This window comes from Leptodactylus fuscus, unplaced genomic scaffold (assembly GCF_031893055.1).
Source record: "Leptodactylus fuscus isolate aLepFus1 unplaced genomic scaffold, aLepFus1.hap2 HAP2_SCAFFOLD_124, whole genome shotgun sequence".
In the NCBI taxonomy this organism is placed as follows: Eukaryota; Metazoa; Chordata; class Amphibia; order Anura; family Leptodactylidae; genus Leptodactylus; species Leptodactylus fuscus.
Window position 1 is genome coordinate 126,586 of NW_027440077.1, and position 23,994 is coordinate 150,579.

General features: G+C 46.3%; 2 protein-coding genes across 3 annotated transcripts in view; one reads left to right on the forward strand and one right to left on the reverse strand.

The window, feature by feature from the left end:
* The first annotated feature begins 11,735 nt into the window (after positions 1-11,735).
* MSMP (microseminoprotein, prostate associated) lies at positions 11,736-22,982 on the forward strand. The gene is made up of 3 exons (XM_075261401.1): positions 11,736-11,829; positions 18,861-18,969; positions 22,762-22,982. The coding sequence occupies exons 1-3, from the start codon at positions 11,736-11,738 to the stop codon at positions 22,949-22,951; spliced, it is 393 nt and encodes a 130-aa protein (XP_075117502.1). The 3' UTR covers positions 22,952-22,982.
* RGP1 (RGP1 partner of RAB6A GEF complex) overlaps positions 22,948-23,994 on the reverse strand; it is a 62,100-nt gene continuing 61,053 nt past the window's right edge. For both annotated transcript variants that reach the window (XM_075261398.1, XM_075261400.1), the window contains exon 9: positions 22,948-23,662. In XM_075261398.1, coding sequence (XP_075117499.1) covers positions 23,439-23,662 — 224 coding nt within the window. In that variant the 3' untranslated portion in view covers positions 22,948-23,438. The remainder of the gene's footprint in view (positions 23,663-23,994) is intronic.

The window sequence follows — 23,994 nt, forward strand, 5'->3', positions numbered from 1 at the left end:
TTGTACCCCCAGTTTTTCCTGCTTAGCTTGCCTCCACATCCACACTGTTTTTGCCCCTAGACATCACCCTAGTCCATGCCTTAGCTTGTACCCCCAGTTTTTCCTGCTTAGCTTGCCTCCACATCCACACTGCTTTTGCCCCTAGACATCATCCCTATCCATGCCTCTGCCCCTAGCCATAACTCTGCCACCCCTGGAAACTCATGGTGCAGAAACTTTGGTTGCTGACTTTGAGGAACCCTTGGGTTTTGTAGATGGAACTCCATCAAAGGTCTGTGCAGCTCACACACCCTGCTCAAGATATGGTATTGTAGGGTTTCAGCGTGTGTGAATGACGGACAACAGCCTGTGTTTGGACAGATGTAGGCCTTGCTAGAGTGTTTTTAGGCTAGCAGCGACTCCTGTGCACTTGCAAAAGTGGGCGCACAAGCGCCGCATTTTCAACAGTAGCTTCGGTACATTTGGGTATGTTTTTAAAAAACTTTGCACCACTAGGTTAGACGTGGGCCAAACATGGAACGTGTTGGAGGCTGGCAAGCTCCAGAGCCGCTACCAGGTTCCAGCCATTATCACAGGCGTAAAAATGCCAGGCCCCAGGTGTAGCAGGGAAAAAAAAATGCCATCTCAGCCAGGATGGCATCCCTGACCTCGGAGGCACTGTGCTGTCTGTCCCCCAAGCTGATGAGCTTCAGCACCGCCTGCTGACGTCTCCCCACACCAGTGTTTTAGCGTTTGCCGCTAGTAGCTGTGGTGGAGGTTGCAGCGTCGTAGGGTTTCAGTCTACTCCTGCCATGAATTTTGGCCTGGGAGAGGAGATAGGCCACCCCAGTTTGCACCCGGGGAACAGACTCCACCACATTCACCCTGCCTGTCATTAAAGATAAGCACTGCAGCATCCCTGACCACAGGCGCTTGTCCAAGTGTCGGTGGTCAAGTGGACCTTGCAGCAAAGCACGTAACTAAGGGCCCACCTGATGTTGAGTGACACGTGCTGGTGCAAGGCGGGGACGCCACACCGGGAGAAGTTGAGACGGCTAGGGACGGCATAGTGAGGTGCCACAGTTGCCATCAGGTCCGGGAAGGCGGGAGTTTCAACAAGCCGGAACGCCAACCTCTCCTGGGCCAGCAGTTTAGCGATGTTGGCGTTCTAGGCTTGCGTGGGTGGGTGGTTAGCGGTGTATTTCTGCCGGCGCTCCAATGTATGAGAGATGGTGGGTTGTTGTAAAGAAGCGCCTGATGGTGCCTTTGATGGTGCAGGAGAAGGAGATAAGACAGAAACAGGGGAGGATGAAGGAGAAGTCAACAAAGTGGCGGAGGCAGATGAAGTGATGTCCTGGCTCGTCCTCTGGAGTGCATCGCCAGCACTGTGAGCAGTGGCAGTGGCGTGAACGGCAGGCGGCCTTTGTCCTGCCGTTGCTGCCTGCCACTGATTCAATTGCTTGGATTCCAAATGACGGTGCATTGAAGTGGTGGACAGGTTGCTCTTCTCAGGGCCCCTACTCGATTTTGAGAGGCAAATTGTGTAGACGACACTTTATCTGTCCTCGGCGCATTCCTTGAAAAAACTCTACACCTTCAAGAAACGTGCCCTCGGTGGGGGAGTTTTTCTGGGCTGGGTACGAAATGGAACATCTTCGGACATTCCGGGTCTGGCCTGGCTTCGGCAAAGCAGCTGACCTCTGCCTCTGGACATGTCTCTGCCTCTAGCTACCCTTTTTGGTGCTGCACCTGCCTCAACATCCACACTACTTTCCCAGCTTGACATCCGCCTTGTCCAGGTGGGGTCGGTGTCCTCGTCGTCCACCACCTCCTCTTCCAACTCCTGTCTCGCTTCCTCCTCCTGCACAATGCGCATGTCAACTGGCTTCCCTGACAGCAACTGCGTCTCATCGTCGTCGATGAGGGTGGGTTGCTGGTCATCCACCACCAAATCGACCGGAGATGGAATGGAGGAGACTCTAGTGTTTGAGCATCTGGACACAGATACTCGTCTGTTAGGTCCGTGGAATCGCGAAATGGAGGGGCAGGTTGCGGTACAGTCAAAGGAAGGGAGAACAGTTCTGGGGAGCAGGGACAGTTGGGGTTATTGTTCTGGGAAGATTGGGAATTTTGGGTGGAAGGAGGACAAGACTGTTGGGTAAGAGGAGGTAGAGGCTGACTGGCTGGTGGACAATGTGCTTTAAGCGTTATCCGACAGCCATTGCAAGACCTGTTCCTGGTTCTCGGGCCTACTAATCTTTGTACCATTCAGCCTAGTTAATGTGGAACTTTTGTGCAAAGCGCAGAACTTAGGGCCCGCCTGATGTTAAGGGACACACGCTGGTACAAGGCTCAACTCACCCTAAGTGCCAAAAACACTGCTGGAGCAAGGCTCTACTCATGCCAAGGGCCTCAATCTCTGCTGGTAGCTCAGCTTAAGGTCATGTAACTTTGTTTGGAAGGGCTCATGTTAAGGGCTAGAAAAGTGAATTTTGGAAGGTCTTACCACATCACACACACACACACACACACACACACACACACACACACACACACACACACACTCAAAATGACAGTTAAGGGTGAGGGCTTTTGGATTTCCCATTGCCTATTCCATCCGTGGTTGTCATGGGGAACGTGATTTAAAGGGGTGGTTGTTACTGTTTGTTGAGCTTAAATTGGGGTTTGTGTCCCTCCATTTGGGGAGTAAAGAAGGTTTCCAGGTATTTTCCCACTTTGATAGAGGTTGTAGTGAGTGTGTAAAGTGTGTAGTTGTTAGGCTGTGATGTTGGGGTAATAGAGGGTCTTTGGTGTGTTAGATGCCCCCAGACATGCGCCCCCTGCTGTCCCAGTGTCATTCCAGAGGTGTTGGCATCATTTCCTGGGGTGTCATAGTGGACTTGGTGACCCTCCAGACACGGATTTGGGTTTCCCCCTTAACGAGTATCTGTTCCCCATAGACTATAATGGGGTTCGAAACCCGTTCAAACACACGAACATTGAGCGGCTGATCGAATCGAATTTCGAACCTCGAACATTTTAGTGTTCGCTCATCTCTATTCTTCTCCTATACACATATGGCCTGGGATGGTTGTAGATTGTCAGCTCTGGTGGTTGTTGGCTCTTCTCCTATACACATATGGCCTAGGATGGTTGTAGATTGTCAGCTCTGGTGGTTGTTGGTTCTCCTATACACATATGGCCTGGGATGGTTGTAGATTGTCAGCTCTGGTGGTTGTTGGCTCTTCTCCTATACACATATGGCCTAGGATGGTTGTAGATTGTCAGCTCTGGTGGTTGTTGGTTCTCCTATACACATATGGCCTGGGATGGTTGTAGATTGTCAGCTCTGGTGGTTGTTGGCTCTTCTCCTATACACATATGGCCTAGGATGGTTGTAGATTGTCAGCTCTGGTGGTTGTTGGCTCTTCTCCTATACACATATGGCCTAGGATGGTTGTAGATTGTCAGCTCTGGTGGTTGTTGGTTCTTCTCCTATACACATATGGCCTGGGATGGTTGTAGATTGTCAGCTCTGGTGGTTGTTGGCTCTTCTCCTATACACATATGGCCTGGGATGGTTGTAGATTGTCAGCTCTGGTGGTTGTTGGCTCTTCTCCTATACACATATGGCCTGGGATGGCTGTAGATTGTCAGCTCTGGTGGTTGTTGGCTCTTCTCCTATACACATATGGCCTGGGATGGTTGTAGATTGTCAGCTCTGGTGGTTGTTGGCTCTTCTCCTATACACATATGGCCTAGGATGGTTGTAGATTGTCAGCTCTGGTGGTTGTTGGCTCTTCTCCTATACACATATGGCCTGGGATGGCTGTAGATTGTCAGCTCTGGTGGTTGTGGGTTCTTCTCCTATACACATATGGCCTGGGATGGTTGTAGATTGTCAGCTCTGGTGGTTGTTGGCTCTTCTCCTATACACATATGGCCTGGGATGGCTGTAGATTGTCAGCTCTGGTGGTTGTGGGTTCTTCTCCTATACACATATGGCCTAGGATGGTTGTAGATTGTCAGCTCTGGTGGTTGTTGGCTCCTCCTATACACATATGGCCTGGGGTGGTTGTAGATTGTCAGCTCTGGTGGTTGTTGGTTCTTCTCCTATACACATATGGCCTGGGATGGTTGTAGATTGTCAGCTCTGGTGGTTGTTGGCTCCTCCTATACACATATGGCCTAGGATGGTTGTAGATTGTCAGCTCTGGTGGTTGTTGGTTCTTCTCCTATACACATATGGCCTAGGATGGTTGTAGATTGCCAGCTCTGGTGGTTGTTGGCTCTTCTCCTATACACATATGGCCTGGGGTGGTTGTAGATTGTCAGCTCTGGTGGTTGTTGGTTCTCCTATACACATATGGCCTGGGATGGTTGTAGATTGTCAGCTCTGGTGGTTGTTGGCTCTTCTCCTATACACATATGGCCTAGGATGGTTGTAGATTGTCAGCTCTGGTGGTTGTTGGCTCTTCTCCTATACACATATGGCCTGGGATGGCTGTAGATTGTCAGCTCTGGTGGTTGTTGGCTCTTCTCCTATACACATATGGCCTGGGATGGCTGTAGATTGTCAGCTCTGGTGGTTGTGGGTTCTTCTCCTATACACATATGGCCTAGGATGGTTGTAGATTGTCAGCTCTGGTGGTTGTTGGCTCCTCCTATACACATATGGCCTGGGGTGGTTGTAGATTGTCAGCTCTGGTGGTTGTTGGTTCTTCTCCTATACACATATGGCCTGGGATGGTTGTAGATTGTCAGCTCTGGTGGTTGTTGGCAATTCTCCTATACACATATGGCCTGGGATGGTTGTAGATTGTCAGCTCTGGTGGTTGTTGGTTCTTCTTTGTACACATATGTCCTGGGATGGTTGTAGATTGTCAGCTCTGGTGGTTGTTGGTTCTTCTCCTATACACATATGGCCTGGGATGGTTGTAGATTGTCAGCTCTGGTGGTTATTGGTTCTTCTTTGTACACATATGGCCTAGGATGGTTGTAGATTGTCAGCTCTGGTGGTTGTTGGCTCTTCTCCTATACACATATGGCCTGGGGTGGTTGTAGATTGTCAGCTCTGGAGGTTGTTGGCTCTTCTCCTATACACATATGGCCTAGGATGGTTGTAGATTGTCAGCTCTGGTGGTTGTTGGCTCTTCTCCTATACACATATGGCCTAGGATGGTTGTAGATTGTCAGCTCTGGTGGTTGTTGGTTCTCCTATACACATATGGCCTGGGATGGTTGTAGATTGTCAGCTCTGGTGGTTGTTGGCTCTTCTCCTGTACACATATGGCCTGGGATGGTTGTAGATTGTCAGCTCTGGTGGTTGTTGGCTCTTCTCCTATACACATATGGCCTGGGATGGTTGTAGATTGTCAGCTCTGGTGGTTGTTGGCTCTTCTCCTATACACATATGGCCTGGGATGGTTGTAGATTGTCAGCTCTGGTGGTTGTTGGCTCTTCTCCTATACACATATGGCCTGGGATGGTTGTAGATTGTCAGCTCTGGTGGTTATTGGTTCTTCTTTGTACACATATGGCCTGGGATGGTTGTAGATTGTCAGCTCTGGTGGTTGTTGGCTCTTCTCCTATACACATATGGCCTGGGGTGGTTGTAGATTGTCAGCTCTGGTGGTTGTTGGCTCTTCTCCTATACACATATGGCCTGGGATGGTTGTAGATTGTCAGCTCTGGTGGTTGTTGGCTCTTCTCCTATACACATATGGCCTGGGATGGTTGTAGATTGTCAGCTCTGGTGGTTGTTGGTTCTTCTCCTATACACATATGGCCTGGGGTGGTTGTAGATTGTCAGCTCTGGTGGTTGTTGGCTCTTCTCCTATACACATATGGCCTGGGATGGTTGTAGATTGTCAGCTCTGGTGGTTGTTGGCTCTTCTCCTATACACATATGGCCTGGGATGGTTGTAGATTGTCAGCTCTGGTGGTTGTTGGTTCTTCTCCTATACACATATGGCCTGGGATGGTTGTAGATTGTCAGCTCTGGTGGTTGTTGGCTCTTCTCCTATACACATATGGCCTGGGATGGTTGTAGATTGTCAGCTCTGGTGGTTGTTGGCTCTTCTCCTATACACATATGGCCTGGGGTGGTTGTAGATTGTCAGCTCTGGTGGTTGTTGGTTCTCCTATACACATATGGCCTGGGATGGTTGTAGATTGTCAGCTCTGGTGGTTGTTGGTTCTCCTATACACATATGGCCTGGGATGGTTGTAGATTGTCAGCTCTGGTGGTTGTTGGTTCTTCTCCTATACACATATGGCCTGGGATGGCTGTAGATTGTCAGCTCTGGTGGTTGTTGGTTCTCCTATATATATATGGCCTGGGATGGTTGTAGATTGTCAGCTCTGGTGGTTGTTGGCTCTTCTCCTGTACACATATGGCCTGGGATGGTTGTAGATTGTCAGCTCTGGTGGTTGTTGGCTCTTCTCCTGTACACATATGGCCTGGGATGGTTGTAGATTGTCAGCTCTGGTGGTTGTTGGCTCTTCTCCTATACACATATGGCCTGGGATGGTTGTAGATTGTCAGCTCTGGTGGTTGTTGGTTCTTCTCCTATACACATATGGCCTGGGATGGTTGTAGATTGTCAGCTCTGGTGGTTGTTGGCTCTTCTCCTATACACATATGGCCTGGGATGGTTGTAGATTGTCAGCTCTGGTGGTTGTTGGCTCTTCTCCTATACACATATGGCCTGGGGTGGTTGTAGATTGTCAGCTCTGGTGGTTGTTGGTTCTCCTATACACATATGGCCTGGGATGGTTGTAGATTGTCAGCTCTGGTGGTTGTTGGTTCTTCTCCTATACACATATGGCCTGGGATGGCTGTAGATTGTCAGCTCTGGTGGTTGTTGGTTCTCCTATATATATATGGCCTGGGATGGTTGTAGATTGTCAGCTCTGGTGGTTGTTGGTTCTTCTCCTATATACATATGGCCTGGGATGGTTGTAGATTGTCAGCTCTGGTGGTTGTTGGCTCTTCTCCTATACACATATGGCCTGGGATGGTTGTAGATTGTCAGCTCTGGTGGTTGTTGGCTCTTCTCCTATACACATATGGCCTGGGGTGGTTGTAGATTGTCAGCTCTGGTGGTTGTTGGCTCTTCTCCTATACACATATGGCCTGGGATGGTTGTAGATTGTCAGCTCTGGTGGTTGTTGGCTCTTCTCCTATACACATATGGCCTGGGATGGTTGTAGATTGTCAGCTCTGGTGGTTGTTGGTTCTTCTCCTATACACATATGGCCTGGGGTGGTTGTAGATTGTCAGCTCTGGTGGTTGTTGGCTCTTCTCCTATACACATATGGCCTGGGATGGTTGTAGATTGTCAGCTCTGGTGGTTGTTGGCTCTTCTCCTATACACATATGGCCTGGGATGGTTGTAGATTGTCAGCTCTGGTGGTTGTTGGTTCTTCTCCTATACACATATGGCCTGGGATGGTTGTAGATTGTCAGCTCTGGTGGTTGTTGGCTCTTCTCCTATACACATATGGCCTGGGATGGTTGTAGATTGTCAGCTCTGGTGGTTGTTGGCTCTTCTCCTATACACATATGGCCTGGGGTGGTTGTAGATTGTCAGCTCTGGTGGTTGTTGGTTCTTCTCCTATACACATATGGCCTGGGGTGGTTGTAGATTGTCAGCTCTGGTGGTTGTTGGTTCTTCTCCTATACACATATGGCCTGGGATGGCTGTAGATTGTCAGCTCTGGTGGTTGTTGGTTCTCCTATATATATATATGGCCTGGGATGGTTGTAGATTGTCAGCTCTGGTGGTTGTTGGCTCTTCTATACACATATGTCCTGGGATGGTTGTAGATTGTCAGCTCTGGTGGTTGTTGGTTCTCCTATACACATATAGCCTAGGATGGTTGTAGATTGTCAGCTCTGGTGGTTGTTGGCTCTTCTATACACATATGTCCTGGGATGGTTGTAGATTGTCAGCTCTGGTGGTTGTTGGTTCTCCTATACACATATAGCCTAGGATGGTTGTAGATTGTCAGCTCTGGTGGTTGTTGGTTCTCCTATACACATATAGCCTAGGATGGTTGTAGATTGCCAGCTCTGGTGGTTGTTGGTTCTCCTATACACATATGGCCTGGGATGGTTGTAGATTGTCAGCTCTGGTGGTTGTTGGTTCTCCTATACACATATGGCCTGGGATGGCTGTAGATTGTCAGCTCTGGTGGTTGTTGGCTCTTCTCCTATATATATATGGCCTGGGATGGTTGTAGATTGTCAGCTCTGGTGGTTGTTGGCTCTTCTCCTATACACATATGGCCTGGGGTGGTTGTAGATTGTCAGCTCTGGTGGTTGTTGGCTCTTCTCCTATACACATATGGCCTAGGATGGTTGTAGATTGTCAGCTCTGGTGGTTGTTGGTTCTTCTCCTATATACATATGGCCTGGGATGGTTGTAGATTGTCAGCTCTGGTGGTTGTTGGCTCTTCTCCTATACACATATGGCCTGGGATGGTTGTAGATTGTCAGCTCTGGTGGTTGTTGGCTCTTCTCCTATACACATATGGCCTGGGATGGTTGTAGATTGTCAGCTCTGGTGGTTGTTGGCTCTTCTCCTATACACATATGGCCTGGGATGGTTGTAGATTGTCAGCTCTGGTGGTTGTTGGTTCTTCTCCTATACACATATGGCCTGGGATGGCTGTAGATTGTCAGCTCTGGTGGTTGTTGGCTCTTCTCCTATACACATATGGCCTGGGATGGTTGTAGATTGTCAGCTCTGGTGGTTGTTGGTTCTTCTCCTATATACATATGGCCTGGGATGGTTGTAGATTGTCAGCTCTGGTGGTTGTTGGTTCTTCTCCTATATACATATGGCCTGGGATGGTTGTAGATTGTCAGCTCTGGTGGTTGTTGGCTCTTCTCCTATACACATATGGCCTGGGGTGGTTGTAGATTGTCAGCTCTGGTGGTTGTTGGCTCTTCTCCTATACACATATGGCCTGGGATGGTTGTAGATTGTCAGCTCTGGTGGTTGTTGGCTCTTCTCCTATACACATATGGCCTGGGGTGGTTGTAGATTGTCAGCTCTGGTGGTTGTTGGCTCTTCTCCTATACACATATGGCCTGGGATGGTTGTAGATTGTCAGCTCTGGTGGTTGTTGGTTCTTCTCCTATACACATATGGCCTGGGGTGGTTGTAGATTGTCAGCTCTGGTGGTTGTTGGTTCTTCTCCTATACACATATGGCCTGGGGTGGTTGTAGATTGTCAGCTCTGGTGGTTGTTGGCTCCTCCTATACACATATGGCCTGGGATGGTTGTAGATTGTCAGCTCTGGTGGTTGTTGGTTCTTCTCCTATACACATATGGCCTGGGATGGCTGTAGATTGTCAGCTCTGGTGGTTGTTGGTTCTCCTATATATATATATGGCCTGGGATGGTTGTAGATTGTCAGCTCTGGTGGTTGTTGGCTCTTCTATACACATATGTCCTGGGATGGTTGTAGATTGTCAGCTCTGGTGGTTGTTGGTTCTCCTATACACATATAGCCTAGGATGGTTGTAGATTGTCAGCTCTGGTGGTTGTTGGCTCTTCTATACACATATGTCCTGGGATGGTTGTAGATTGTCAGCTCTGGTGGTTGTTGGTTCTCCTATACACATATAGCCTAGGATGGTTGTAGATTGTCAGCTCTGGTGGTTGTTGGTTCTCCTATACACATATAGCCTAGGATGGTTGTAGATTGCCAGCTCTGGTGGTTGTTGGTTCTCCTATACACATATGGCCTGGGATGGTTGTAGATTGTCAGCTCTGGTGGTTGTTGGTTCTCCTATACACATATGGCCTGGGATGGCTGTAGATTGTCAGCTCTGGTGGTTGTTGGCTCTTCTCCTATATATATATGGCCTGGGATGGTTGTAGATTGTCAGCTCTGGTGGTTGTTGGCTCTTCTCCTATACACATATGGCCTGGGGTGGTTGTAGATTGTCAGCTCTGGTGGTTGTTGGCTCTTCTCCTATACACATATGGCCTAGGATGGTTGTAGATTGTCAGCTCTGGTGGTTGTTGGTTCTTCTCCTATATACATATGGCCTGGGATGGTTGTAGATTGTCAGCTCTGGTGGTTGTTGGCTCTTCTCCTATACACATATGGCCTGGGATGGTTGTAGATTGTCAGCTCTGGTGGTTGTTGGCTCTTCTCCTATACACATATGGCCTGGGATGGTTGTAGATTGTCAGCTCTGGTGGTTGTTGGTTCTTCTCCTATACACATATGGCCTGGGATGGCTGTAGATTGTCAGCTCTGGTGGTTGTTGGCTCTTCTCCTATACACATATGGCCTGGGATGGTTGTAGATTGTCAGCTCTGGTGGTTGTTGGTTCTTCTCCTATATACATATGGCCTGGGATGGTTGTAGATTGTCAGCTCTGGTGGTTGTTGGTTCTTCTCCTATATACATATGGCCTGGGATGGTTGTAGATTGTCAGCTCTGGTGGTTGTTGGCTCTTCTCCTATACACATATGGCCTGGGGTGGTTGTAGATTGTCAGCTCTGGTGGTTGTTGGTTCTTCTCCTATACACATATGGCCTAGGATGGTTGTAGATTGTCAGCTCTGGTGGTTGTTGGCTCTTCTCCTATACACATATGGCCTGGGATGGTTGTAGATTGTCAGCTCTGGTGGTTGTTGGCTCTTCTCCTATACACATATGGCCTGGGATGGCTGTAGATTGTCAGCTCTGGTGGTTGTTGGCTCTTCTCCTATACACATATGGCCTGGGATGGTTGTAGATTGTCAGCTCTGGTGGTTGTTGGCTCTTCTCCTATACACATATGGCCTGGGATGGCTGTAGATTGTCAGCTCTGGTGGTTGTTGGCTCTTCTCCTATATATATATGGCCTGGGATGGTTGTAGATTGTCAGCTCTGGTGGTTGTTGGCTCTTCTCCTATACACATATGGCCTAGGATGGTTGTAGATTGTCAGCTCTGGTGGTTGTTGGCTCTTCTATACACATATGGCCTAGGATGGTTGTAGATTGTCAGCTCTGGTGGTTGTTGGCTCTTCTCCTATACACATATGGCCTAGGATGGTTGTAGATTGCCAGCTCTGGTGGTTGTTGGCTCTTCTCCTATACACATATGGCCTAGGATGGTTGTAGATTGTCAGCTCTGGTGGTTGTTGGTTCTTCTCCTATACACATATGGCCTGGGATGGCTGTAGATTGTCAGCTCTGGTGGTTGTTGGCTCTTCTCCTATACACATATAGCCTAGGATGGTTGTAGATTGTCAGCTCTGGTGGTTGTTGGTTCTCCTATACACATATGGCCTGGGATGGCTGTAGATTGTCAGCTCTGGTGGTTGTTGGCTCTTCTCCTATACACATATGGCCTGGGATGGTTGTAGATTGTCAGCTCTGGTGGTTGTTGGCTCTTCTCCTATACACATATGGCCTGGGATGGTTGTAGATTGTCAGCTCTGTGGGACAGGTCACTGGCCTGAGCAGAGGTGCGGTGAGGGTTCCTCAGGACGGGTGCCAGCCCCAGGACGGACCCCCTCAGAGGGGCACTGAATCACTTTTTCACACCTTGTTAAACACAAGAGACGCCTTCATCACAGTTTGTTTTTTTGCCTTTCAAATCAGGAAATGAGTTTTATGGGATTTCCAGGTTCTGGCCCCGAACGGCAACAACATGATATAAATATCCGAGGCGCAAGAGCAGCGAAAAAAAACTCCCAAAGCAGCCAGAGAGTCGGAGAGCCGTCCGCACAGCAGCGCAGTCATGGTGCCCTCCGCCCGGGCTCTGCCCCTCCTGGCCCTGCTCCTGTGCCTGCTGCCCACATCTGCCCAGACTCGCTGCTACTTCCAAGCTAAAGGTGAGTGCACTGCAGAGCTGGAGCCGGAACGTGCCTGGCCTCGGCTGTATACAACTGCAACGGCCTTAGGGTGCATTCACACTACTGATACGCTGCCTGATATACAGTCATTATCAGCACATATACAGCAGATCCCATTCAATACGGAGCGCTCGTATGCCGGCTCTCATAGAAGTGAAAGGGAACTGCAGTATACGCCGCTGATTCTGACCGTGTTGTAACATTCAGAATCAGGCAGCGTATCCGTAGTGTGAGATATATACAGTCAGCAGTAATAGTGACAGCCATTACTCTATAGAGAAGTGTATTGTCACCGCTTGTATATACAGCCTGAAATCACTGAGATATATACAGTCAGCAGTAATAGTGACAGCCATTACTCTATAGATTAGTATATTGTGACCTGTCACCGCCTGTATATACAGCCTGAAATCACTGAGATATATACAGTCAGCAGTAACAGTGACAGCCATTACTCTATAGAGAAGTATATTGTCACCTGTCACCGCCTGTATATACAGCCTGAAATCACTGAGATATATACAGTCAGCAGTAATAGTGACAGCCATTACTCTATAGAGAAGTATATTGTCACCTGTCACCGCCTGTATATACAGCCTGAAATCACTGAGATATATACAGTCAGCAGTAATAGTGACAGCCATTACTCTATAGAGAAGTATATTGTCACCTGTCACCGCCTGTATATACAGCCTGAAATCACTGAGATATATACAGTCAGCAGTAATAGTGACAGCCATTACTCTATAGAGAAGTATAGTCACCTGTCACCGCTTGTATATACAGCCTGAAATCACCGAGATATATACAGTCAGCAGTAATAGTGACAGCCATTACTCTATAGAGAAGTATATTGTCACCTGTCACCGCCTGTATATACAGCCTGAAATCACTGAGATATATACAGTCAGCAGTAATAGTGACAGCCATTACTCTATAGAGAAGTATATTGTCACCTGTCACCGCTTGTATATACAGCCTGAAATCACTGAGATATATACAGTCAGCAGTAATAGTGACAGCCATTACTCTATAAAGAAGTATATTGTCACCTGTCACCGCCTGTATATACAGCCTGAAATCACTGAGATATATACAGTCAGCAGTAATAGTGACAGCCATTACTCTATAGAGAAGTATATTGTCACCTGTCACCGCCTGTATATACAGCCTGAAATCACTGAGATATATACAGTCAGCAGTAATAGTGACAGCCATTACTCTATAGAGAAGTATATTGTCACCTGTCACCGCTTGTATATACAGCCTGAAATCACTGAGATATATACAGTCAGCAGTAATAGTGACAGCCATTACTCTATAGAGAAGTATATTGTCACCTGTCACCGCTTGTATATACAGCCTGAAATCACTGAGATATATACAGTCAGCAGTAATAGTGACAGCCATTACTCTATAAAGAAGTATATTGTCACCTGTCACCGCCTGTATATACAGCCTGAAATCACTGAGATATATACAGTCAGCAGTAATAGTGACAGCCATTACTCTATAGAGAAGTATATTGTCACCTGTCACCGCCTGTATATACAGCCTGAAATCACTGAGATATATACAGTCAGCAGTAACAGTGACAGCCATTACTCTATAGAGAAGTATATTGTCACTTGTCACTGCCTGTATATACAGCCTGAAATCACTGAGATATATACAGTCAGCAGTAACAGTGACAGCCATTAATCTATAGAGAAGTATATTGTCACCTGTCACCGCCTGTATATACAGCCTGAAATCACTGAGATATATACAGTCAGCAGTAATAGTGACAGCCATTACTCTACAGAGAAGTGTATTGTCACCGCTTGTATATACAGCCTGAAATCACTGAGATATATACAGTCAGCAGTAATAGTGACAGCCATTACTCTATAGAGAAGTATATTGTCACCTGTCACCGCTTGTATATACAGCCTGAAATCACTGAGATATATACAGTCAGCAGTAATAGTGACAGCCATTACTCTATAGAGAAGTATATTGTCACCTGTCACCGCCTGTATATACAGCCTGAAATCACTGAGATATATACAGTCAGCAGTAATAGTGACAGCCATTACTCTATAGAGAAGTATAGTCACCTGTCACCGCCTGTATATACAGCCTGAAATCACTGAGATATATACAGTCAGCAGTAATAGTGACAGCCATTACTCTACAGAGAAGTGTATTGTCACCGCTTGTATATACAGCCTGAAATCACTGAGATATATACAGTCAGCAGTAATAGTGACAGCCATTACTCTATAGAGAAGTATATTGTCACCTGTCACCGCTTGTATATACAGCCTGAAATCACTGAGATATATACAGTCAGCAGTAATAGTGACAGCCATTACTCTATAGAGAAGTATATTGTCACCTGTCACCGCTTGTATATACAGCCTGAAATCACTGAGATATATACAGTCAGCAGTAATAGTGACAGCCATTACTCTATAAAGAAGTATATTGTCACCTGTCACCGCCTGTATATACAGCCTGAAATCACTGAGATATATACAGTCAGCAGTGACAGCCATTACTCTATAGAGAAGTATATTGTCACTTGTCACTGCCTGTATATACAGCCTGAAATCACTGAGATATATACAGTCAGCAGTAATAGTGACAGCCATTACTCTATAGAGAAGTATAGTCACCTGTCACCGCTTGTATATACAGCCTGAAATCACTGAGATATATACAGTCAGCAGTAATAGTGACAGCCATTACTCTATAGAGAAGTATATTGTCACCTGTCACCGCTTGTATATACAGCCTGAAATCACTGAGATATATACAGTCAGCAGTAACAGTGACAGCCATTACTCTATAGAGAAGTATAGTCACCTGTCACCGCCTGTATATACAGCCTGAAATCACAGATATATACAGTCAGCAGTAACAGTGACAGCCATTACTCTATAGAGAAGTATAGTCACCTGTCACCGCTTGTATATACAGCCTGAAATCACTGAGATATATACAGTCAGCAGTAATAGTGACAGCCATTACTCTACAGAGAAGTATATTGTCACTTGTCACTGCCTGTATATACAGCCTGAAATCACTGAGATATATACAGTCAGCAGTAATAGTGACAGCCATTACTCTATAGAGAAGTATATTGTCACCTGTCACCGCCTGTATATACAGCCTGAAATCAGAGATATATACAGTCAGCAGTAACAGTGACAGCCATTACTCTATAGAGAAGTATATTGTCACCTGTCACCGCCTGTATATACAGCCTGAAATCACTGAGATACATACAGTCAGCAGTAATAGTGACAGCCATTACTCTACAGAGAAGTATATTGTCACTTGTCACCGCCTGTATATACAGCCTGAAATCACTGAGATATATACAGTCAGCAGTAATAGTGACAGCCATTACTCTATAGAGAAGTATAGTCACCTGTCACCGCCTGTATATACAGCCTGAAATCACTGAGATATATACAGTCAGCAGTAATAGTGACAGCCATTACTCTACAGAGAAGTATATTGTCACTTGTCACCGCCTGTATATACAGCCTGAAATCACTGAGATATATACAGTCAGCAGTAATAGTGACAGCCATTACTCTATAGAGAAGTATATTGTCACCTGTCACCGCCTGTATATACAGCCTGAAATCACTGAGATATATACAGTCAGCAGTAATAGTGACAGCCATTACTCTATAGAGAAGTATATTGTCACCTGTCACCGCCTGTATATACAGCCTGAAATCACTGAGATATATACAGTCAGCAGTAATAGTGACAGCCATTACTCTATAGAGAAGTATATTGTCACCTGTCACCGCTTGTATATACAGCCTGAAATCACTGAGATATATACAGTCAGCAGTAATAGTGACAGCCATTACTCTACAGAGAAGTATATTGTCACCTGTCACCGCTTGTATATACAGCCTGAAATCACTGAGATATATACAGTCAGCAGTAATAGTGACAGCCATTACTCTATAGAGAAGTATATTGTCACCGCCTGTATATACAGCCTGAAATCACTGAGATATATACAGTCAGCAGTAATAGTGACAGCCATTACTCTATAGAGAAGTATATTGTCACCTGTCACCGCTTGTATATACAGCCTGAAATCACTGAGATATATACAGTCAGCAGTAACAGTGACAGCCATTAATCTATAGAGAAGTATATTGTCACCTGTCACCGCTTGTATATACAGCCTGAAATCACTGAGATATATACAGTCAGCAGTAACAGTGACAGCCATTAATCTATAGAGAAGTATATTGTCACCTGTCACCGCTTGTATATACAGCCTGAAATCACTGAGATATATACAGTCAGCAGTAATAGTGACAGCCATTACTCTATAGAGAAGTATATTGTCACCTGTCACCGCCTGTATATACAGCCTGAAATCACTGAGATATATACAGTCAGCAGTAACAGTGACAGCCATTACTCTATAGAGAAGTGTATTGTCACCGCCTGTATATACAGCCTGAAATCACCGAGATATATACAGTCAGCAGTAATAGTGACAGCCATTACTCTATAGAGAAGTATATTGTCACCTGTCACCGCCTGTATATACAGCCTGAAATCACTGAGATATATACAGTCAGCAGTAATAGTGACAGCCATTACTCTATAGAGAAGTATATTGTCACCTGTCACCGCCTGTATATACAGCCTGAAATCACTGAGATATATACAGTCAGCAGTAATAGTGACAGCCATTACTCTATAGAGAAGTATATTGTCACCTGTCACCGCCTGTATATACAGCCTGAAATCACTGAGATATATACAGTCAGCAGTAATAGTGACAGCCATTACTCTACAGAGAAGTATAGTCACCTGTCACCGCCTGTATATACAGCCTGAAATCACTGAGATATATACAGTCAGCAGTAACAGCCATTACTCTATAGAGAAGTATATTGTCACCTGTCACCGCCTGTATATACAGCCTGAAATCACAGAGATATATACAGTCAGCAGTAATAGTGACAGCCATTACTCTACAGAGAAGTGTATTGTCACCGCTTGTATATACAGCCTGAAATCACTGAGATATATACAGTCAGCAGTAATAGTGACAGCCATTACTCTATAGAGAAGTATATTGTCACCGCCTGTATATACATTCTGAAATCACTGAGATATATACAGTCAGCAGTAAGGGTGCATGCACACTGAGTAACGCCGGGCGTGTATGAGAGCCGTACACGCCGGCATTACAGCAGACTGCCGAACACTTCCCATTCACTTCAATGGGAGCGCTCGTAACAGCGGCGTTTACGAGCGCTCCCATTGAAGTGAATGGGAAGTGTTCGGCTGTCTGCTGTAATGCCGGCGTGTACGGCTCTCATACACGCCCGGCGTTACTCAGTGTGCATGCACCCTTATAGTGACAGCCATTACTCTATAATATACAGAGCACCATGGGATTAATATAATAATGTACAGAGCACCATGGGATTAATATAATAATGTACAGCACCATGGGATTAATATAATAATGTACAGCACCATGGGATTAATATAATAATGTACAGAGCACCATGGGATTAATATAATAATGTACAGAGCACCATGGGATTAATATAATAATGTACAGAGCACCATGGGAGTATTATAATAATGTACAGCACCATGGGATTAATATAATAATGTACAGAGCACCATGGGATTAATATAATAATGTACAGAGCACCATGGGATTAATATAATAATGTACAGAGCACCATGGGATTAATATAATAATGTACAGAGCACCATGGGATTAATATAATAATGTACAGAGCACCATGGGAGTAATATAATAATGTACAGAGCACCATGGGATTAATATAATAATGTACAGAGCACCCTGGGATTAATATAATAATGTACAGGGCATCATGGGATTAATATAATAATGTACAGAGCACCATGGGATTAATATAATAATGTACAGAGCACCATGGGATTAATATAATAATGTACAGCACCATGGGATTAATATAATAATGTACAGAGCACCATGGGATTAATATAATAATGTACAGAGCACCATGGGATTAATATAATAATGTACAGAGCACCATGGGAGTATTATAATAATGTACAGCACCATGGGATTAATATAATAATGTACAGAGCACCATGGGATTAATATAATAATGTACAGAGCACCATGGGATTAATATAATAATGTACAGAGCACCATGGGATTAATATAATAATGTACAGAGCACCATGGGATTAATATAATAATGTACAGAGCACCATGGGAGTAATATAATAATGTACAGCACCATGGGATTAATATAATAATGTACAGAGCACCATGGGATTAATATAATAATGTACAGAGCATCATGGGATTAATATAATAATGTACAGAGCACCATGGGATTAATATAATAATGTACAGAGCACCATGGGATTAATATAATAATGTACAGAGCACCATGGGAGTAATATAATAATGTACAGCACCATGGGATTAATATAATAATGTACAGAGCACCATGGGAGTAATATAATAATGTACAGAGCACCATGGGATTAATATAATAATGTACAGAGCACCATGGGATTAATATAATAATGTACAGCACCATGGGATTAATATAATAATGTACAGAGCACCATGGGATTAATATAATAATGTACAGAGCACCATGGGATTAATATAATAATGTACAGAGCACCATGGGAGTATTATAATAATGTACAGCACCATGGGATTAATATAATAATGTACAGAGCACCATGGGATTAATATAATAATGTACAGCACCATGGGATTAATATAATAATGTACAGCGCACCATGGGAGTAATATAATAATGTACAGAGCACCATGGGAGTAATATAATAATGTACAGAGCACCATGGGAGTAATATAATAATGTACAGAGCACCATGGGAGTAATATAATAATGTACAGCACCATGGGAGTAATGGTGCTATATAAATAATAAATAATACCCTCCTCGCGCTTCTTCTGTGTTTATTGTCACACCTTTGTCTTCCAGCCCTGTGCCGAAACGCTGGGAAGAGTTTCAAGCTCGGAGAATCATGGCTGGGGCCGGACTGCCAGCTCTGCACCTGTCTGCACCCCGTGGGGGTAGGATGTTGTGAAATGTGAGTGCGCCACTACTGTATCTTATACTACATGACTGGCTCAGAGCCTGCACTACTGCGATGTCCCACACACCAATACAATGGTAGAGCAGGTGTCTCTCATCACTGCACCCTCCCTCACAAGCTCTCAGTAGTGCAGCCTCCTGCTCCGGCCCTGACCTTTACAGTCAATTGTCTTATTGGGGCGGCGGTAATATCTAACATTAACTATTTACATACTGCAGTGGCGGCTTTAAGGGTCTCTCTGGTGAAGTCAACGTACACACAGCAGGCGGTATAGCGACGTACTCTGCATCTAGATATATACACACAGCACAGCAGGCGGTATAGCGATATACACACAGCAGGCGGTATAGCGACGTACTCTGCATCTAGATATATAGACAGCACAGCAGGCGGTATAGCGATATACACACAGCAGGCGGTATAGCGGCATACTCTGCATATAGATATATAGACAGCACAGCAGGCGGTATAGCGGCATACTCTGCATATAGATATATAGACAGCACAGCAGGCGGTATAGCGATATACACACAGCAGGCGGTATAGCGACGTACACACAGCAGGCGGTATAGCGATATACACACTGCAGGCGGTATAGCGACGTACTCTGCATCTAGATATATACACAGCACAGCAGGCGGTATAGCGACGTACACACAGCAGGCGGTATAGCAACGTACTCTGCATCTAGATATATACACACAGCACAGCAGGCGGTATAGCGACGTACACACAGCAGGCGGTATAGCAACGTACTCTGCATCTAGATATATACACACAGCACAGCAGGCGGTATAGCGACGTACTCTGCATCTAGATATATACACACAGCACAGCAGGCGGTATAGCGACGTACACACAGCAGGCGGTATAGCAACGTACTCTGCATCTAGATATATACACACAGCACAGCAGGCGGTATAGCGACGTACACACAGCAGGCGGTATAGCGACGTACTCTGCATCTAGATATATACACAGCACAGCAGGCGGTATAGCGACGTACACACAGCAGGCGGTATAGCAACGTACTCTGCATCTAGATATATACACACAGCACAGCAGGCGGTATAGCGACGTACACACAGCAGGCGGTATAGCAACGTACTCTGCATCTAGATATATACACACAGCACAGCAGGCGGTATAGCGACGTACACACAGCAGGCGGTATAGCGACGTACTCTGCATCTAGATATATACACACAGCACAGCAGGCGGTATAGCGATATACACACTGCAGGCGGTATAGCGATGTACTCTGCATATAGATATATACACAGCGCAGCAGGCGGTATACTCTGTGTATATATATATATATATATATATATATATATATATATATATATATATATATATATATATACGCAGGCAGTATAGCGATATACACACTGCAGGCGGTATAGCGATGTACACACAGCAGGCGGTATAGCGATGTACTCTGCTTCTAGATATATACACAGCGCAGCAGGCGGTATACTCTGCATATATATATATATATATATATATATATATATATATATATATATATATATATATATATATACACACACACACAGCACAGCAGGCGGTATAGCGACGTACTCTGCTTCTAGATACATACACAGCACAGCAGGCGGTATAGCGATATACTCTGCATATAGATATATACACAGCACAGCAGGCGGTATAGCGACGGACTCTGCTTCTAGATATATACACAGCACAGCAGGCTGTATACTCTGCATATATATACACAGCACAGCAGGTGGTATAGCGGCGTACTCTGCCTCTAGATATATACACAGCACAGCAGGCGGTATAGCGATGTACACACTGCAGGCGGTATAGCGACGTACTCTGCCTCTAGATATATACACAGCACAGCAGGCGGTATAGCGATATACACACTGCAGGCGGTATAGCGACGTACTCTGCATATAGATATATACACAGCACAGCAGGCGGTATAGCGATGTACACACTGCAGGCGGTATAGCGACGTACACACAGCAGGCGGTACAGCGGCGTACTCTGCTTCTAGATATATACACAGCACAGCAGGCGGTATAGCGATATACACACAGCAGGCGGTATAGCGATGTACTCTGCATATAGATATATACACAGCACAGCAGGTGGTATAGCAATGTACACACAGCAGGCGGTATAGCGGCATACTCTGCCTCTAGATATATACACAGCACAGCAGGCGGTATAGCGATGTACTCTGCTTCTAGATATATACACAGCACAGCAGGAGGTATAGCGATATACACACTGCAGGCGGTATAGCGGCATACTCTGCCTCTAGATATATACACAGCACAGCAGGCGGTATAGCGATGTACTCTGCTTCTAGATATATACACAGCACAGCAGGCAGTATAGCGATGTACACACAGCAGGCGGTATAGCGATGTACACACAGCAGGCGGTATAGCAATGTACACACAGCAGGCGGTATAGCAATGTACACACAGCAGGCGGTATAGCAATGTACACACAGCAGGCGGTATAGCAATGTACACACAGCAGGCGGTATAGCGATGTACACACAGCAGGCGGTATAGCGATGTACACACAGCAGGCGGTATAGCGATGTACACACAGCAGGCGGTATAGCAATGTACACACAGCAGGCGGTATAGCGATGTACACACAGCAGGCGGTATAGCGATGTACACACAGCAGGCGGTATAGCGATGTACACACAGCAGGCGGTATAGCAATGTACACACAGCAGGCGGTATAGCGATGTACTCTGCTTCTAGATATATACACAGCACAGCAGGCGGTATAGCAATGTACACACAGCAGGCGGTATAGCGGTATACTCTGTCTCTAGATATATACACACAGCACAGCAGGCGGTATAGCGATGTACACACAGCAGGCGGTATAGCGATGTACACACAGCAGGCGGTATAGCGATGTACACACAGCAGGCGGTATAGCGATGTACACACAGCAGGCGGTATAGCGATGTACACACAGCAGGCGGTATAGCGATGTACACACAGCAGGCGGTATAGCGATGTACTCTGCTTCTAGATATATACACAGCACAGCAGGCGGTATAGCAATGTACACACAGCAGGCGGTATAGCGATGTACTCTGCTTCTAGATATATACACAGCACAGCAGGCGGTATAGCAATGTACACACAGCAGGCGGTATAGCGATGTACTCTGCTTCTAGATATATACACAGCACAGCAGGCGGTATAGCAATGTACACACAGCAGGCGGTATAGCGGTATACTCTGTCTCTAGATATATACACAGCACAGCAGGCGGTATAGCAATGTACACACAGCAGGTGGTATAGCGATGTACTCTGCCTCTAGATATATACACAGCACAGCAGGCGGTATAGCAATGTACACACAGCAGGCGGTATAGCAATGTACTCTGCTTCTAGATATATACACAGCACAGCAGGCAGTATAGCGATGTACACACAGCAGGTGGTATAGCGGTATACTCTGCCTCTAGATATATAGACAGAACATTAGACAGTATAGCGGCCCCAGCATCCCGTCCTCTGTGCTGCAGTTACGGCCCCACCTCAGGGGCCCGGCCTCCTGGTCACCACTTGGCCTTATAACCTGCCGGTCTCCGCTGTCTTCGTACTGTCAGGGCTGCACAATGAAGCGATGACCAAAACGCTGAACATTTTTATTAAACCCTTACATTACAGTGACATTCTGTGTACAAGTCCTGGCAGTGTGAACGCGGTCCTACAGAGCAGGCGGCCATTGCTGGTAGAGGTTACTCAGGGTCTCCCCGCTTTATTTCTTCCAGAACGCAGCACCCCATCGACTTTCCATCATGGTGTGAAGCTCGCTACGACCCTCAGACGTGTCAGATCTCCGTGGTGCAGAAAGCCAATCCGCAGCTACCGTGTGTGCACAGCGCAGACTATGAATGGGGGTCGGCAGGAACGCCCGAACCGGCCACGCAGACCATCTATCCCACCCCTCTGGGCAGGTAGAGGGGCCGCAGCCCGGGCGTCCATCACTACTCTGACTGCATCGCCTTCCTCTCTAAAAACCACTTCATGTGTGTCCAGAGTGACTGCTGTAGAGAGAGCCCCAGCCACCGGGGCAGACGTGAGCAAGGCCGGGGCCACCAGGCCTGGAGCCCCTATAGCCCAATCCCATGTACGACCACTGAGCACCGCCGGCTGTAGTCTTATGCTTCCAAATAAAGTCTCCCATACTACACCCGAGTGGTTTCATGTGCCGAGGGGCCGCACGGGATCTATAGGGTAAAGAAACAGACTCTGCCAGGGCCACCAAAGACAAACCTAAGGAGAGCAGCCATGACCCACGTGTTGTCAACCCACCACACCGACACTACAACGTGAGGAGGAACACAAGGCAGCAAGCTCCTCCCACTGCAGGGTGACATAGGAAGCTCCTCCCACATATGGGCCTAAGTGCCCCTCAGTCCCCAGCACATGGGAGGACACCACCATGTTAGATACAGATGGAGTGGGAGGAGGAGAATGGAGACACGTAGGAGGCCAGCAAGGGATTGGTGGGCAGCACTCGGATAGGCAGGTCCCAGCTGAAGGTGTCCACATCAATGTGCTCTGCCCCCGTCCACGTTATGATCTCCACCTGGTTCTCAGGCACAGTGGGGGCTTCCACGGGCTCACGGGCCGTCACAAACTCAAAGTGAAGACGCCACTTGAGAGAAACTGTAGAGAAGAACAGGAGAGATCAGCAATGAGAGGTGAACCATAAGATCTTCTAGGTCAGAGGCAGCTGAATACACCCCTATTCACACTACAGGTGACTGCGTCCACAGAGCACAGGACCACGCCATATTAATACTAAAGACTCCAGCAAGTAAGCTACAGCTGTAAATATCACCTCTCGCACCATGTCCCCTCCAGCCAGCGTGGTGTACCACCATTATATTACACCTTCATAGCGTATCCCCGCCAGCCAGCGTGGTCTACCACCAATATATTACACCTTCATAGCGTGTCCCCTCCAGCCAGCGTGGTCTGCCACTAATATATTACAC

Excerpts from the sequence above, each read along its gene's own strand:
- MSMP (XM_075261401.1), top strand. The coding sequence starts at position 11,736 with ATGGTGCCCTCCGCCCGGGCTCTGCCCCTCCTGGCCCTGCTCCTGTGC. Across the intron at positions 11,830-18,860 it reads CTGCTACTTCCAAGCTAAAG|CCCTGTGCCGAAACGCTGGG; the intron begins GTGAGTGCACTG and ends TTTGTCTTCCAG. Across the intron at positions 18,970-22,761 it reads GGGGTAGGATGTTGTGAAAT|AACGCAGCACCCCATCGACT; the intron begins GTGAGTGCGCCA and ends TATTTCTTCCAG.